The sequence below is a fragment of the Panthera onca genome, chromosome D4 (assembly GCF_046562875.1).
Source record: "Panthera onca isolate mPanOnc1 chromosome D4, mPanOnc1 haplotype 2, whole genome shotgun sequence".
In the NCBI taxonomy this organism is placed as follows: domain Eukaryota; kingdom Metazoa; phylum Chordata; class Mammalia; order Carnivora; family Felidae; genus Panthera; species Panthera onca.
Window position 1 is genome coordinate 23,878,587 of NC_138351.1, and position 17,910 is coordinate 23,896,496.

At 46.5% G+C, this 17,910-nt stretch overlaps 1 protein-coding gene across 1 annotated transcript; it reads left to right on the forward strand.

The window, feature by feature from the left end:
- Positions 1-2,950: 2,950 nt before the first annotated feature.
- Positions 2,951-9,250, forward strand: LOC144614190 (spermatogenesis-associated protein 31D4-like). Its single transcript, XM_081790883.1, is given in 5 exon segments — positions 2,951-3,207; positions 4,013-4,058; positions 4,610-4,670; positions 4,954-5,933; positions 5,936-9,250. Coding segments are annotated over 5 exon segments (4,500 nt in total). The 5' UTR covers positions 2,951-3,069; the 3' UTR covers positions 9,211-9,250.
- The last annotated feature ends 8,660 nt before the right edge of the window (positions 9,251-17,910 follow it).

The following is a 17,910-nucleotide window of genomic DNA, read 5'->3' on the forward strand; positions in this document are numbered from 1 at the left end:
GTTCGACCCCCACATCAGGCTCTGTGGTGGTAGCTCGGAGCCTGGAGCCTGAATCGGATTCTGTGTCCCTCTCTCTCTGCCGCTCCCCTGCTCACCATCTGTCTCTCTGTCTCACTCTCAAAAATAAATAAAAACATTTGAAATGTTTTTTAATGTTTGTTTTTTGAGAGAGAGAGAGAGAGAGAGAGCGAGCACATGAGCAGGGGAGAGACAGAGAGAGAGGGAAACACAGAATCCTGGAGACACAGTCCCCAGGAAGATGTCACAGCTGACATGTGAGAACACCTCACTCTACCAAAAGCCATCTCTGCTACCTCGGGATGGCTGCCTGAACTGCTCCTGTGAGAGCTTTATATTAAGGCTTAAGGGTTAGATGTATGTAAACTCTGTGAGATGTATGGCATGTTAAGTTTTGTTATTCATTTATGACTTCCTGAGAGTCGTACATAATCTAGTTCTTGAAAGCAGGTTCTCAGAGGGCAATAGAAGAAACCTATAAAGACTTTGGTGCCACGAATGAAAAGGAAAAAGTACCTAAGGGGATGATAGAATAACAACAACAAAAATTTTCTTCTAGCATGTAATACACAAAGTAAATATTCGTAGCCACACAACTGCTTTAATTGTAGGACTAGGGTGACTCTTTATTTTAAGAAGTCACTTAATGTTTAAAAGAGGTGTTGAGAACATTGGGGATTTCATTGTCAGGGCTCTGCTATTTTCTAGCTAGGTGATCTTGAGAAGTCATTTACCCTCTCTTAGCTTCAGTTTTGTTCTTTGATAAAAGGGGCAGTAGATACCTGTCCTGCTTACATCACCGGGTGATTGTGAAAACTGCTTGCATCATAGGGTGATTTTGAGGTTGCTGCAAGTAAAATGCTTAAGTGTTGGCAAATGATTTATAATTGATGTTAGCATAGGCATTGGCAAATTATTTGTATTTGATGTTAGCTGTGAACCTCCCCTACTAAATATCAGTGGAGGTAATTTCAGTGCTGTCAACAACAACAAAAAACCCCCCCAAAACAGGTGTACCATCAATCCCTCATTCCTTTAAATTTTGAAGGCTCTTTGGGGCGCCTGGGTGGCTCAGTTGGTTAAACGTCCCACTTCAGCTCAGGTCATGATATCACAGTTTCCAGAGGGCCAAAAGGCATCTGAAGGGAGATTCCTTGGGGACGGAAGAAGAAGCTCCTATGCTTCTCTTTAGAGGAAAGGAGAAAAGGGGGAGAAGATCCATTAACCCTGAGAATGACCCCCAACTCCCAGGTGGCATCCCTTGTGCAGGATATGTCAAAGGTTCCTGGTGTCAAAGTGACCGGAGGTGTTTCTTGAAGTTGCTATGACCACCAATCAGCCAACCAAGGACTCCTGAAGGGGGAATGCTACCATCCCCCTGCTTCCCCATTGCATTCTAGATTACAGACTGGTGCCTGTTTTAGCGACCAAAATAATGTATCCTGAAAGCAGTGCCCTAAAAGGCTATGCCTTGAAGAATATGCCCTGATGGCCATGGCTTGATTACCTAGTCTTTGATGAACATGCTGTGGAGGCCATGCTTTAGTTTCTCGAAAAACCTAAGATTTTTAGCCCATGAAAAACACGAGAAAATTTACGGGGTGGGGGAGAGATACCCCATTTTGTATTTTAAGTAGTTAGTAGAGGATATTGACTGAAAACAGTAAAGATAGGAATCCATCATGATCTAAGTGACATTCCAACACATATAGCCTTTACAGCCAACTTCCCTAGAAAACGGTCCCTGCCTGGGTTTTAATTCAATCAGGTACTGATTTGGCTGGCTCCCAGTGGAGGTCTCCCAGCCTGAAGAAGCTAGACCAGAGATGTGGAGGGGATCACATTAGACCAATGAGGAGGAAACCTCACATGAGAGTCTTAAGATTGGCAGCTGTCCTGTTTATTTAGGTGGCTGTCCCATGCCCAAGACAGACAACTTTGTATAAAGGACAAGAATAAAGAGAGGGCATCAAGTTTCTGGGTCTTATTACCATTCTAGCCAGGGTACTAACTTCCAGCCAAAAGGCAGGCTTTCTTCTCCCTGTAGAGTAGCCATGGGTTAGAGAATTGCAGCCTGAGAAATCGATATGAAAGTGTTCCAATAAGACCATATTTCTTGGAAAGCCCCTGAAATAAGAGTAAAGGAAGAAAAGAGAGTATACTCACTGAATTTGCCTCGTCTCAGAGTCCCAATGAAAAGACTCAACATGCCATGCTGGGGACGAAATGATGAAGTTTTGAGGTGACTGTGGGGGGACGGTCTGGAGCCGATGGCCAAGAAAGAATTCTTGAAGATGTCTTTGGTACAAAAAGCTGGTTTTATTAAAGCACAGGGACCGGACCCATGGGCAGAAAGAGCTGGACTATAAGTGTTGGGGGATACTTTTATGGAGTAGGGGGAGACAAAGTCAAGAGAGAGTTCCTAAAGGGATTTTCATAGTCTAAAGACTCAGATAATTGGAGGCCTGGCTATAGTCAGGATAAGGTTGTTTTTCCCTCAGGCAAAGCATTAACATTAAGACAGTAGGGGGTTCCTGGACATTAGGCTGTTGACAGGATTGCCTTTTTCTGGTGAACTGGTGGAGACTCTTTATCAGTTCAGCCATTTGTTTTTTGTCCTTTCTTGGTTTTGAGTAGCCTGGAGTTATCTAAGGAATATCACACATTGCCCACAGTTGGCAGGTAGGGGATTGTGTGCTAGCTTGTGCTTGGCCCCTCAGCCAGCCTCATGCTCCCTTGTCAATATGATGAAAAGATGAGGTAGGAAAACAGGATGGCAGGGCAGGGCAGAGGGACCTGCAGGAGGAGAGGTGGAGGGATCTTCTGGGCTGGTAGGTGGGGAGGGGCTTGGGGCACACCCTCTCCAATTGTCCCCTCCACCAACCCTCAGAAACCTTTTGTGACTTTTCAGTGCTCTGTGATGTAAGCCTGGAGAGTTATATAGTCAGGCATCGGCACACTCGCAGCTCAGTTACCTATAGGCAGCCTTGCGATTCAGTTACCTATAGGCAGCTTTGTGATTCTCTCATTTCAGAATAGTGCTACTGAACCATGTTGTGCTTTGGCTCAACATGCTTCGAGACTGACCCCAACTTCACCTTCTTGTATGGGTTGGGGTTGCTTCTTCTGTTCCTGTGCTACCTGATGGGGATTCCATTTCCAACTGGGAACACCAAACCCATCCAAAAGGTAAGGAATCCTGGGGGAGTCCTGAACAGACATTCGTATTGTTTCTACTTCTAGTCCCAAATTTTAAAATGAGTTTGGTAGGATTAGACACAACTAAAATGGGAAGTCTAAAAGAAGAGACATTCACTCCTCTAGGAAGAGAGATCTGGCAGGGCTAAGGGTTAAGAAAGTACTAAGGTTTAGTACTTATCTGGCTGTGGTGGCGGGTCTTGGATAAAATCCCAAACATAAGGATTCTGTAGTCTTAGTTTGGGTTTAGAGAGTATGGGATGTAAGAGAACAAGGTTCCCCAGCACTTGATCATGGGTCACCTTCTCAATAAGATTTTACTCGACCGAGCCTTCATGTTGGGCTGATCAGGAAAAGAGTGCTAAGCCTCTGAGACACACTGAGCAGAGACTAGGGTCCAAGCTCTGTCCCAGGATACAGGGTCCTACCTGATGGAGCACTGATGTGACTGTTGGTCCTCCGTTTCTGTTTTTTTCCTTATGTTAGAAAGTATACACATGCGCACGTGCGCATACACACACACACACACACACACACACACACACACACACACAGGGTGGCCCCAGGAGGAGCAGAGAGAGGGAGAGAGAGAATCCCAAGCGGTCTCTGCTCTGACAGCACAGATGGGGACCTTGAATTCACTGGAGACCAGTGACCAGAGATCATGACCTGAGCCGAAATCAAGTGTCAAATGCTTAACTGTCTGAGCCACCCAGGCACCCCAAGAATGTCTCCATTTCTGAGAGCAGAGTGAGAGATGAGTCCCAGGGTCCTCATTCTTTCATTTTCATTCTAGCGTCAGGGCAGAGCCAAGAGGAGGAGGAAAGGCGGTACACTGAAAGGTAAGGTTCTGCTTGTTCCACATGAGCTCTCCAATGGTGACCCTTCCTGTCCTTTCCATGAGGTTCCAGTTCCATGATTTCTGAGGATGTCAGCTACTAGACACAGTGCCCCCCTGAAAATGGAGGCCTCAGAACACTCAGAACTGGAGGCCCTTAGATTCCTTGCTCTGCCCAGCCCTGAGTGTGGAGCCATGGTGGACCTGGGCAATCAATGGTTGTTGCCCAGTGGTGGCCGTGTGAGATGTCAGGAGTCAGAACTTCTGTCTCCTGATTTTGTGCAAGACCTGTGACGTCACGGATACTCAGGATTCCTCCCTGAGGTAAGCACTGACTTCTGTGCTTCACAGAGGTGGTTTGAGCATCACATGATGTAATGTAAATGAAATACTTTAATGCTATACCATGTGTCACATCATTGACCATTTGACCTCATCTACCGATTATTGGGGCATCCAGAATCTAATATCGCAAGGGTGTGTCACAAAGGGACTCCTGTATAATACCTGTGTTTCCACCTTCACTACATATAACCCACTCTCCTGGTTTCCCAGGTTGGAAATGCCTTCAGAGAGAAGAGGAAGAGATAAGGACGCTGATGTGTAATATAAGGAGGTGACTACTCTTTCCCCTTCTATCCTGATCCCTCCTAGAGCATGATTTATGCAATTGTATGAATTCAGTGCAACCTGCCAGTCATGGGAGGGGGGTAGCCATAGGAATGGGTATATGAATGAGGGCCCTGGGGTGAAGGTTACTGAGTGTATTATGAAGTCATAAATGTGGGGCATTGTGAAGGAGCAGCAGGCTTCAGGTGGCCCCTCCCTTGGCAGGTCAGCAGGGGCTCCTTCCCTTGTTCTGGCCCTGGCTGCAGCTTTGTACCTCCTGTCTCCTGCAGCCCCCTAGGCCGGCAATGTGATACAATCCACTTTCGTCAACTGTTATGTCCAGACCCCTTCTGTGAGGTGTGTAATAACACAACTGCTGAGATCAATCGGATGCTGTACCCAGAGGCCCTCGAAGATGCTACTCCCTTGGGTTCCACAGCTCCTGTGACTGACTCATTGTTCACTTCATCCCCTGCCTTCTCAGCAGACCCTCCAGGAGACCTAATATCAGCTTCTCTGCCTGAGCCTTCCCTGCCACTTGCCTCCACCTTCCCACCTAACCCAATGACCCCCTTGGCTGACTATGTTCCACTCTCACCACCGGATCACTCTTGGCCACCACAGCCTTGTCCTCCCTTGGAATCTGATTTCCCTGAGGACCATTTCCCACCCCAACCCCTTGCCGTTTCCCCTCTCCCACCATGTGATGCTCAGACTTTGGACCCTGTTGTTCAACCAGAGGCCAAATTGTCTCTAAATACCATCTTCTCTCTTGACTCCCCCGTTTCCCAAGATGTCAACTCCTTATCGGAGTTGTCCCAGACAAAGAATCCCACTGAGACCTGTGCTTGTCATCATGCACCACCAACCCTGTCTGTTTCACCACCACCAGACAGCACTTTAACTGTGGCTCAATCTAAATCAGTTTCCATCACCTTGAAGCCTGTTCCGGAGAACTCATCTCCAGATGGCCCTGTTGGATTGTCCACTCATATCCCAACAACCACAGGCACTGACCATGCAAGCTTGTGTGTCTCAGACTTCTCTTGGTGCAAAACTCATGCCAAAGACTTCTTCCCTTCTACCTTGTCTCAATGTGATTTCAGCCAAGAGATTCTTGCCCTCCGTTCTGAGGCTTCTTCCAGGGGAGACCCTGTGCCCTACGTTGTAGAGCCTGGCAGCCTGTCTTTCCTCAGCCCTGAAGTCCTGGCACTTCTGGAGAAACAAGTCCAAAAGAGGAGTGATTTCTTGATATGGAAGGGAACGAAGGGTTCTTTCCAAAACAACTCAGGCCAGACTACACACTAAATTCTTTGGGAAAAATGTCAGAGTCAGTTGCTGCCCAGCCTGACTTGGCAGCCTCCCTTCCTTTCTGGAACAGCAAAGACAAATCAAAGGAGCTACATGTGCATCAGCAGCCCCCCTATCCTACAACCTTGGTAGAGGTCCATTTACAGCCAACACCTTTGCAGCTCTTCTGGGGTCTCCCAACTCTGGATACTGAGTCTTTGCCCCCTGTTGCCCATGTCTCAGAGGATTGTTCCTCAACCTTTATTTTCAATAGAATCTCTACCTCCACAGACCAGGAATCCCCAGGACTTCCCCCTCCACTTCCTCAGGCCCTGCCTGAGATCCAGCCTCAACCCCAGCCTCAACCCCAGCCTCAACCCCAGCCCCTACCTCCCACTCAAGTCCAGCCTGAGACCTACCTTCAGTCCCCACTCCCAATCCTGCCATCTAGTCCTCTACCCCAGATTAAGAGCTGTGGAGTGTGTTTTCATAGACCCCAGAATGAGTTGGAGTCTCTCATCCCCTCTGAAATTCAAGACCTAGAATGGAATGTTTTGCAGAAGCAACAGGCAAGTTTGTGGGGTTTACCTGCTGTGGTTCAAAGATCCCATGAGGCCTTTTGTCCTTCGGCTCCTAACTTGTCTAACCGCCGGGCCTTCCAGGCCCATGGTGCAGTCTCTATCCTTCCTGGACAGTTTCCTCTCAGTAATGAGCTTCGTAAGAAACTAGAGCATCACCTCCGAAAGAGGCTCATCCAGCACCGGTGGGGCCTTCCCCGCAGGATCCATGAGTCTCTATCACTGATGAGGCCTCCGAAGAATTTTTCAAACATACCTGAGGTGGGGCACTATCGTAGACTCCAACAGACCTCTAAGAGTCAGAGTAGCAACACTCTAAATGTTGGGTTGAGCCAACCTGAAAGCTTCCATGAGGGGGACTCAGAAATGCTTCAGCTAGAGGACCCCTTTGGGAAGGATCTGGGAAACAACCCAGAGAATGGGCCAAAAGATCATCTGTTGAGTGACCCAGAGAGCTCTTCAGATAAGGATATGGGGTATGATGCTGAGGAAGAACTTATGAGCCCACCCGAGAATACATCAAGGGCATCTGTGGAGAGACTAGGCCAAAGGCAACTTGAAAATGTCCTCAGAATACATCTGAGCAAAAAGTTGGAGGAAATCAATGAGGGTCAGCTCCCCGGGACCGTGCATAGTTCATGGCGTACTATGAATCAGACATTGCTTCATCCTGAGAAATCCCACACTGAAATACAACAGAGAGTTCTGCCACCATCAGTGGGTGGGGAATATTGCCTGAATACCTCCCGGGAGCTTTCCTTCATTGAATCCAATGCACAGCAGATGCCGGAGTCCCATATTAAACAATGCCATCATAGAATGGTAGAGGGCCTTCCCCCTAAGGACCTTGAATCCATAGCTATCTTTAAATTGAAAGAGGCCCCATCCCAGTCCTTATCCCATTCGAACCTGGCCTGCTCCACCAACCTGATTTCTGGGTCCAACTCAAAATCTGGGGACTTCAAGTCCCTTAGAGGAAGCTCTAAATCTCTCCATGGAGACAAAGTGGGAACAGCAAATTCAGCCCCCATCCTGGATCATTCTCTCCCTGCCACCTCAACTGTGGGCAAGGAAGGACAGGGAATCCCAGCAAAATCACCGCGTCCTATCAACCATGGGCTTGCAGAGGAAGTTCAGGAAATGAAGGATGGCAGACAGACTCTTCAACCTATCAGACAGAGCAGCATAGGCAAAGCAAGCCAGACACAGACTGTACCAGCCAACAGATGGCCCTCAAAGCAGCCCGCAAGGCAAGCTGGCACCAGGCACGAGCCAAAGGATAAGACCGTAAATCCCAGCGATAGAGTCAAGATGCAACAGGACAAAATGGTGGTGAATCCAGAACCTGTTTCTGTGCCCAAAGTGTCCAGGGAGTCATTCATGGTTGAGGAGCCAGATGGGCGTCAATCAAAACCTAGAGATATCTTGACAACCAGCCAGCCAGGAAGCCCCCAAATGATAAATGTGAATGCAAATGAGGACAAACGTACTGTGACCATTAAAAGCCACCCACCAAACATATCAATTCCCCAGGATCCTAATTTAACAGAACGGCTGTATAAGGAATTAAAGCTTAAATTGGAGCAAAGACAGCAGAGGTGGGCCCAGAGCAAAGACAACGACCTGCCCCCCTCGACTTCCAAGGCCTCCCTGACTCATGACCAGGAGGACTCCAGTGGGGACATGGGAGCTTCCCAGGTGCTTCACGTCCGTGTGCAGGACACAGGAATTAGCACGGAACAGCAGCAGGATACTTGGGTCCCTAAGCATGTCTTAAGGAAGCACCAGCACAAGAATCTCCCACCAGCTACAGAGACAGTGAGCCCTCCGTGTTCCAAAGCACAAGAGTTTGGTGGAGGGGATGCAGGGTTGGGGACATCCCAGCCTATAAGGAAGAGTTGCCCTCCCCAGGACGTGGCACTGGCGGAGAAGCCTGGGAGCCAATCCTCCCGCACCCTATCACAGAAAGGTCAGCCTCCCCATGAAAGCCTTTTTAGAAAAAAAGTGAAGGCTATTTTACAATGGCTTAATCCTGGCAGAAAGTGCAAAAGACAAGAAAACTCCCAGGAAAAGGGCATCCTGCCATGTGTGCAAAGCAGAGGCATGGTTCAAGGTAGAGCTGCCTTTACTGGGAGGACCGAAGCTCAGAAACTCAGGAAAGATGTTGGGAAGTTCTTAGAAGAGAAGATGGGGCACCGGCATGCTACAGATAGCGCCTGTCCTCAACAGCCCCTTCTGTCCTCAGCCAAGTTTGGGAAAACTCGGAAGGAAGCACAAGTGCAGGCCCAGGCACAGCCTGCCCAGGGGCCTCCTCTCAGCTACAGGGCTCCCTCCTGTAAAGAGAGAAATACCAAGTCCTGTCACCAACAAGCTGTCTTTGTGGGCCACAGCCATTGTCCAAGTATTAGACAGATCAGGGACAAGGGCAGACACCGGCAGGAAGCTGTGGCACTTAAGGGCCAGCTGCTGTGGCAGAACCATCGCCTGTCTGTGCCCCACAGGGAGCCTGTGCCCCACCCACACTGCACCTTCAGGCATCAAGCTGGCCAGGGGCCTCCAGCCACTCTCACCAGTGCTAAAGGCACGGTATTTGGAGATCTGTGTCTATCATTTAGACAGAAAACCCTTGTCCAGAATTTCAAGAGGGGGAAATTTCGCAGCCCGAATCCCACAAAATAATCCCTTTGATTCTCCCCAATAAACATTCCTCTAACAGTGATGTCTGTTCTGTGTACTGTGTTGGTTCAAGGTGACCAGTCCCCCTGTTGAGGGGGATCTCTTGGGGGACCATGTAGTCCAAGCCCATTTCCTCTCTGATGAAATTTGAGGAGATGGGCTCTGTTCTGCTGCCTCTTAGCAGTTCTCTCCTTTACCCTCTTTGAACGCTTTATACCTTTTAGAGTAAGTCTTCTCTATCTGAGGAGGATCAAAGACAGGTATAGTTTTCAGAACATAATGATTAAGCCACTGTTTCCTTCTTGCCTGCTAGTGTTACAGTGGCTTCCAGTTACCAGAGGATCCCACAGGTGGGTGAACTCTGAACGGGAGTGTCTGGGCTGGTTGGGGTAGGGTCGAGGAACAGCATACATGCTGCTTAAGCATCTGTCGTGTGGGTCATGTTAAACTTGACATGGGGGTTTCCTACTGGAAGCTGTCAAGCTTGGCACCCCCTTTTGGAGACGGGGACCTCAAGTGCCACACTTGATGGCAATATACAAGACCTTGCCTTTAGTGTGGACAGTTCTCCCATTACGATGGAGGTACCACCTTTGATATTCATGGCCTTAGTGGAGCCAAGGTAGATCTCCTCCAGAAGACCTGCAAGTTATGAACCAGAGGTGAGTTCTACACGGTGCACCAGCATATAGATAATTGGGGGCTTTTCCATGGAATGCTGTTTTTTGTGTTTGGGGTTTTTTTTTGGCCAAGACACCACACCTACCCACCCTTACAATAGGACTCTCCCACGCTTACAATAGGATTCTGGAGTGAAGGCGATGCCACATGAGGCTGGAACTCAAAAATGGAGTGAGTGTCCTAGTGAATGTTCAGTGTTAAAAAACCATTGATGCCCTCTTTGAACAAGAAGATACAAATGTGGTATCCTTCTTGTCAAGGGTCATGCCATTGACCCTACAGTATCTGAACATTAAGGTCACAGAACGAATGCAGAGTCTGATTCTGTGGAGGTCCCGAGAGAGACAATAGGTGAGATGGGGCCCAGGGCAGGCAACATGAAGAGAAAGTACTGGAGGTTGTAACATCTATGTGGATAGATCAGCCAATAACCCAGTGTCCCAGTTTCTACATAATCTCATTTTAGAGTCCTTTACTGCCCATCCGGTGCAGTTACTGACACCCTGTAGATCTTAATACTGGGAATACTTCTGCCATCAGGAATATTATAGTCTGACATTCTGTCCTTTTACCTCCTCCTCCTATCCTTCCAGCTTATATGCCCCCTGGTACCAACTCCACATCATTCATTTTTCTACTTGTTGTCTATATTCCAAGGCCTTGTCTTCCTGATCATCTATCAGGTAACCAACATTTAAAAAGCTCCAGGGGCACCTGGGTGGCTCAGTCGGGTAAGCGTCCAGCTTCGGCTCAGGTCATGATCTCGTGGTCCGTGAGTTTGAGCCCCACGTGGGGCTCGGTGCTAACAGCCCAGAGCCTGGAGCCTGCTTGGCATTCTGTGTCTCCGTCTCTCTCTCTCTGCCCCTTCGTCAGCTCACACTCTGTGTCTCTCCCTCTCTTCCTGAAAAATAACCATTAAAAAAAATTAAAAAAACAGGGTTGACTGGGTGGCTCAGTCATTTTAGCGGCTGACTCTTGCTCTTCGCTCAGGTCATGATCTCGCACAGGCTCTGCACAGAACCTGCTTGGGATTCTGTCTCTCCTTCTCTGCCTCTCCCCCACTTGTGTTCTCCCCATGTCTCTCTCGAAATAAATAAACATTAAAAATTTTTAAATAAAAACCTCCAGTACAAATGGGCCCCATCCAATCCCCTTTAGTCCTTCTTGTCTGGCAAATTCTCGTCTCTCTGCTTTTTCTAGAAATACCTTTTTCCAAGTTACTGATCACTATTGGAAATATCACAATTGAGTCTATTGATGGCACAAGAAATTCAGTCCCAGCACTACTTGCAAATCATTCATTCATCTCACAAATACTTATCCCAGGCTTACATGTAAACAAAAGAATTGGAGCGAGGTCACTATTTCCTTCATCTGTTCTCTTGCCAATTCTACTCAGATCTTTTTTAAATTTCCTTCACTTTCCTCAACTTAGGCCCTCTTCATCTTCCCTGCAGATGTGCTAGACCACAGTTCACAGAGGAGCTAGAAAGCCATGAGATGGGAGCTCTTCATCAGAACACAACACAGTGAAACCTTCCAACAATATTTCCCCATTCTTCTTTCCTTCCCAGTGTCAAAGGAAATACTCTTTATTGAGAGATCCCTGTATTCTAGTCTTGATGGGACTGAGCCTCCCTTGCCAGGTCTCCTCCTGCTCCTTTCCCTCTTTTACTTTTTTCAGCTTTTTTACTACAGAAATGTTTAAACATGCACAAGAGCAGCTAGAACAATAGAACTTCCCACACGCCCCTCACCCAAGTTGCACCATTATCATCTGGCAGGTGTGATTACGATTAAAGTGCAAAAGCCCCTTGTAAGATCTTCCCATCTAGGGGCTCCTCAGTCGGTTAAGCATCTGACTCTTGGTTTAGGATCAGGTAATAATCTCAGGTTCACGAGTTCCAGCCTCACATCACGCTCTGTGTTGCTGGTGTGGAGCCTGCTTGGGATTCTCTCTGCTCCTCCTCCTCCCTCTCTGCTCTCCCCCCCTGGTGCTCTCTCTCTCTCTCTGTCTCTCTCTGTCTCTCAAAATAAACAAACATAAATAAACATCTTGCCATCCATCTCTAAGACATATGCTATGTGCCCATGCCAAAGCTCTCACATTTCTTTGATATTTATCACCTGTGGAACATACTTATTCACAATAGATGTATGCAGCATTGGTGACAAAAAAGCACTGAGCTTATAGGCACTTTGGCAATCACTTCTGCTCTGCCTTGCAGTCAATCCTGAGGAGCCCTTTGAGTGAATTCCTCACCTCCACATGAGAAGTAATCTTACAGAGCAAATTCAGGGCACGATCTCACTGTCCCTTCATCACACAGTAAGTATAACATGCAAAAAGTATAGAAGAACACTATACATGTTGATAAAGACTCAACACTGCTCTATGTGTTTTCAAATATTTAGAAGAAAAACTTTTCCCGCCACTTTTAAAACGAACTATTGTGTTTCAAGTTAAACACAGTAGATCAAACACTCCTCTCTTTCCCCAAAGGCCATTAAAAGTAAAAGATTAGATGAAAAACTGCTCGATGCCATTAGCCATCAGGGAAATGCAAATCAAAACCAGTATTTCACAGCACTTCACACCCACAAGGATGGCTAGAATCAAAAAGATAATCCAAGTGTTGGTGGGACTGTGGAGAATTTAGAACCCCATATGATGCTGGTGGGAATGGAAACTATTGCAGCTGTTTTGGAAAACAGTCTGGCAGTTGCTCAAAATATTAAACATCCAGTTGTCATATAACCCAGCAGATGACTCCTAGGTGTCTACTCGAGAGCACTGAAAACAGAGGTCTACACAAAAACTTGTATACAAATGTTCACAGCTATATTATTCATAACGTCACCAGATGGAAACAACACAAACATGCATCAACTGATAAATGGGTAAATAAAACAGGACATACCCACACGATGTATTTTTTGGCAATAAAAAGACCAATACATGCCACAACATGGATGAACCTTGAAAACATGTTCAGTGAAAGAAGCCAGTCAGAAATGACCACACATGATTCCATTCACATGAAATGTCCAGAATAGGGAAATCGGGAGACAGAAAGTAGATTCAGCCTAGAGCTGGGGCCTGGAGGTGGGGTGGAGGGGGGCTGAGGGGACAGGGGAATGATAGGCAAAAGGTTGTAGGTGGTTTTCTCTGAAGTCATGGAAATGTTTTAGAATTGTGATGCACATGTCTGTGCATATACTGAAAATCACGGACTTATCCACGTCAAATGGGTGAATTATATGGTATGTGAAATATATTTCAATAAAGCTGTGGAAAAGAAGTACTTACGGATGACAAAAAAGGGGAGCGGGTAAGGAAAAAGATGTCAACACATTTTTGGAAGATGGGAATCTGGTGGAGGAGCAGTAACTGACTAGCAGAGCAAATGAGGTGCTAGCAAACCAATTCACACCGCAGAACCCAGAAGACAATAACCTGGAAGCACTAGATAAAAAAGACGTTAGGGGTTGCATGTAGTATACATGATGACGTTTTGTTCTTTTTGTTTGTTTTATATTGTGTATAATTTCTAAAATATTGTTTCTTTTTTTGGTTTTGAATGGGGTTGTTCTTTGCCAGTATTTTGTTAAAACCTTGGTGAAATGTTAGCATGCTTCATATGTGCAGACCATCCCAGGGTTCTCGTCTGGGACAGAGCTCGAGACAACTGTTTTAAAGTTGGCATTGCGCACTTCTGGGGTCTGGGTATGGTGGCGGCAGCAGCTTCTGGAATCAAAGCCAGAAATCTCAAAGGTTGGGTTAAATTCATTTTTAAAGTATATATATTTGAAAATAAATTGTGGAGAAGTCGCATAGATGGTACAGCCATATACCCTTTACCCAGATTTACCTACTAACAGTTTGAACTATTTACAATTTCTGTCTGCTTTCCTCCTTTCCCTTCTCTCTCCACACGAACACACAGATACATGTGTGAAAAACATACATATGTTCTTGAACGTTTGAGAATATATTCCATGCATCATGTACTTTCGCCCTGAATATTTCACTGTGTAATTCTTTTTTTTTTTTTTTTTTTAATTTTAACGTTTATTTAGTCCTGAGAGAGAAAGAGTGTGCAAGTAGGGGAAGAGCAGGGAGAGAGGGAGACACAGAATACAAAGCAGGTTCCAGGCTCTGAGCTGTCAGCACAGAGCCCGACATGGGACTTGAATTCACTGCCCGCGAGTTCACGACCTGAGATGAAGTTGGACGATTAGACAACTGAGCCACCCAGGCGCCCCTTCATTGTGTATTTCTTAAGAGGAGTTTCTCTTACAGCACAGTTATCGCAGTGATAACAGTTTAACATTGACATAAAGTTTTTAATTTCGCATTCATATTCCATTTTTGTCACTTTATGTTTTTAAGTTTATTTTGAAGAGAGAGTGCATGTGCATGTGGCAGGGGAGGGGCATAGAGAGCAGGAGAGAGAGGATCCGAAGTAGGACCTGAGACATCTGCGCAGAGCCCCAGGAGGTACTTGATCACAGAAACTGTGAGATGATGACCTGAGCCTAAATTAAGAGTCAGATGCTTAACCCACTGAGCCATCCTGGTGCCCCCAATTTTGTGGATTTAAATCAAGTAACGTCCTTTGTGTAGTTTTTCTTAAACTTCCTTTATAGGATTTACGGTCTAGAATCACATACTACACATAGTTGCTGTGTCTCTCTAGTTTCCTTTAATCTGGGTCAGTTTCTTAGGCTTTTTTATAATAAGGGCCCAGTTTTGAATACTATATCCGATGTGCCATATTTATAACCCCTCCTCACCTAGAAACTTTTTTTTTGGTGGAACTGATCTTGCTGGATGTTAAAGGATATTGTTATAGTTGTGAGTGAGTCCTGGGAGCCTTAGGACCGTCAGGACCACACTTTCTATTAAAAAGCAATACTAGTGATGCAAAGATATGTGCAGGGATTTTCCTTAACAGAGAAACCTCCTGCAGTCAAGGGAAGGTATGTGCCCCAGGCGGGCTGAGCTTGAAGTGCACCTTCCTTCTGGGTAGAGACAATGGTGAAGCTGTGGGTGCAGGAGAAGAGAGGTAAAGGAAGGAGTTACCATTACTGATAAACCCTCCTCATATCAGAGGGAAAGAATTGGGTGTCTGTGGCCAAGACTGATTCATCAGAGACGGAATGCAGGCAAGTCAAATCAGGAGATGATACAGGGCTTAATCTCAACAGTCTGTAATATAAACAATGAAGCTAGTTGTAAGGGGTACAACTATTAAATGACTAGCTAGCATGTGGAGATGAATACATATACACGATCAACAAGAATGACATTATTGTTAAAAAATGGATGGAGATGTCAATAGGTATTTTGGTGAAACGTTAACAATTATGCTGGGAAAAACTAATGAAACTTTTCATGGAAGAAGTAACCACAGGTGTGATTCAAAATACTCCAAATGGTATTGTTACATATAATTACAATTGTGCTCATGGGACGTTATGCTAAAGAGAAGCCCGCTTCCTAGATTAAGATGAGTTTGGTCCTGTGGGCTGTGATTCAACATTACTGCTCTGTAACAAAGGAATAATTAAAATTGTGGGAGGGGCGCCTGGGTGGCTCAGGCCAACCAGTTGGTCTGACTCTTGATTTCAGCACAGGTCATGCTCTTGTGGCTCATGAGATCGAGGCCCCCATCAGGCTGGAGGCTGCTTGGGATTCTCTCTCTTCTTCTCTACCCCTCCCCCGCTCATGCTCACAAGCCCTCTGTCACTCAAAATAAAGTTTAAAAAATAAAAAAAAATACAAATGTTGAGGGGAGAGGTGGCATTAGGCAGAGAGAAGAGGGAGCCTCAGGGTGAGACACGGTATGGGTAGAAGAGACCCTCTAGGGCATGAATAGCCTAAGAGGGGTATGGGGAAATAAAAGAATTACTAAAGGATTTTAAGTTGTTTGCCACAGGTCCATGGGGCGCCATGCCCCCGTGTCCCTCTTTGCCATGCTTTCTGTTCTTTGGTAGAGGCTACTCTGCTCTCTTATGCTCTTTGGTGAGTGTGGATTCTTTTGAGGAAATATGGGGGGTAGGGCTGCCTCTCAGTATATTTCTCAGTTCATAAAAGTAAAAATGCACTACTGGGGAAAACTGCAGCTGAAGGCAGAGTAGATGTTGGGGATGTAGATCTCTGGGCATAGCAAACCTTCGGCGACAATGTGGGGTCCCAAAGGAGATCACCAAGCAGTAAAAAGGGTCTCAGGTAATATCAGGGAAACAGGTGGAATATGATGATGTCACTGAGGTAAATATATGAAATGGTGAATAGGTGGAGTTGGAAGGTAAGTTAAGGCATCTAAGAGATCATGGAAGGATGGACAGATTTGCTGGGTGTCAGGGGCTAAGACGCTTCTCAGTTTTCCTTGTTCTGCCCATCCCTGAGCACAAAGCAGTGATGGACCTGGTCAATGGGTGCTGCCCAAGGTGGCCGTGTGACTGTCAAGAGTCAGAACTTCTGTCTCCTGACTTTGTGAAAGAGTGGAGACATCATTCCTATTCAGATTCCTCTTGAAAGTAATCATTGACCTATGTCCCTCATAGAGTTTTTTTCAAGATCACGTGGGATAGTATATATGAAAGTCCTTTGTGAACTATATAACAACACACCTATGTGAGTCTTGTTATTATCATTGACTATGTGATCTTATATCCTCATTCTTGGGCCTCTCCAAATCCAATCTACCAAGGGTATCTCTTAAAGGACACTGTACTCGGCCTCTCATAATATCTCTTGCTTCGACTTTCACCAATCTCCTGGTTTCCCAGGTTGGAGAACTTGCCAGAACGAAGTTGAGGAGATAAGAAAGGTGATTTCTCTTCTGCAAAGGTGACTAAACATTACCTTCTTTCCTGACACCCCCGCCCCACCTTTTTTAGCAGAGTCTATGAATTTCTAGGGCTTCAGGGAAGCCTGGGGCTGACATGGGATAGAAAATCCTCAGAGTCAGAATGGGAAAGCCTTCGGGATGGGGGGTGGCACTACTTTTGCCAGAACTGCCAGAGCCACATATGTTTGTTTTGGCCGTGGCTGCAGCTTTGTACCTCCTGTCTCCTGCAGCCCCCTGTGCCGGCATCATGATACCATGCACTTTCGTCAACTGTTATGTCCAGACCCCTTCTGTGAGGTGTGTAATAGTACAACTGCTGAGGTCAATCGGCTGCTGTTCCTGGAGGTCCTGGAAGACGCTACTCTCTCTGTGATCCCCTTGGCTGCCACAGCCCCTGTGACAGACTCATCATTCTGTCCATCCCCTGCCTTCACAGCAGTCCCTCCAGGAGACCTAAAACCAGCCCTTTTGCCTGAGCCGTCCCCACCACCCCCTCCCTTTTCTCACCTAAGGTTTTCTTATCCTCATGACCAGGTCACTCTCTGCCACCAGAGTCTTTTCCTCCTTTGAGTTCCAGATTCCCATGGGCCATTCTACACCCCAACCCACTGCCTTTACCCCTCTCCTACTACATGACATTCAGAAAGGGGGTCCTATTGCCCAAGCCGAGTCCACTTTACCTCTGAATACCATCTTTTTTCTTGACCCCACCTTTTTCCAAGACATCAACCTCTTACCACGTCTGTCCCAGACAAAGAATCCCACTGATTCATTTGTTCGTCATCATGCACACCAGCCCTGTCTGTTTCACCACCACCAGACTGCACTTTAACTGCGACTCAATCTAAATCGATTTCAATCTCCTTGAAGCCTGTTCCAGAGAACTCATCTCCAGATAGCCCTGGTGGATGGTCCACTTGTACCCCAACAATCAGAGGTAGTGGTCATTTAAGCTCGTCAATTTCCGGATCTCCTATTGGCAGCTCATGCACAGAACATTCCCCCCCCCCCCCCCCCCCGCATTATCACACTCTAATTTTCAGCAAGAGCGAGATTACTTCCATCTACCAGAAACCCATCTCTGGGGAGACCCTGCTAACAGGCACAAGGAAGCCAATGGAGTTTCTTTCCTTGACCTTAACATACAGGCAGTCTTAGAGAG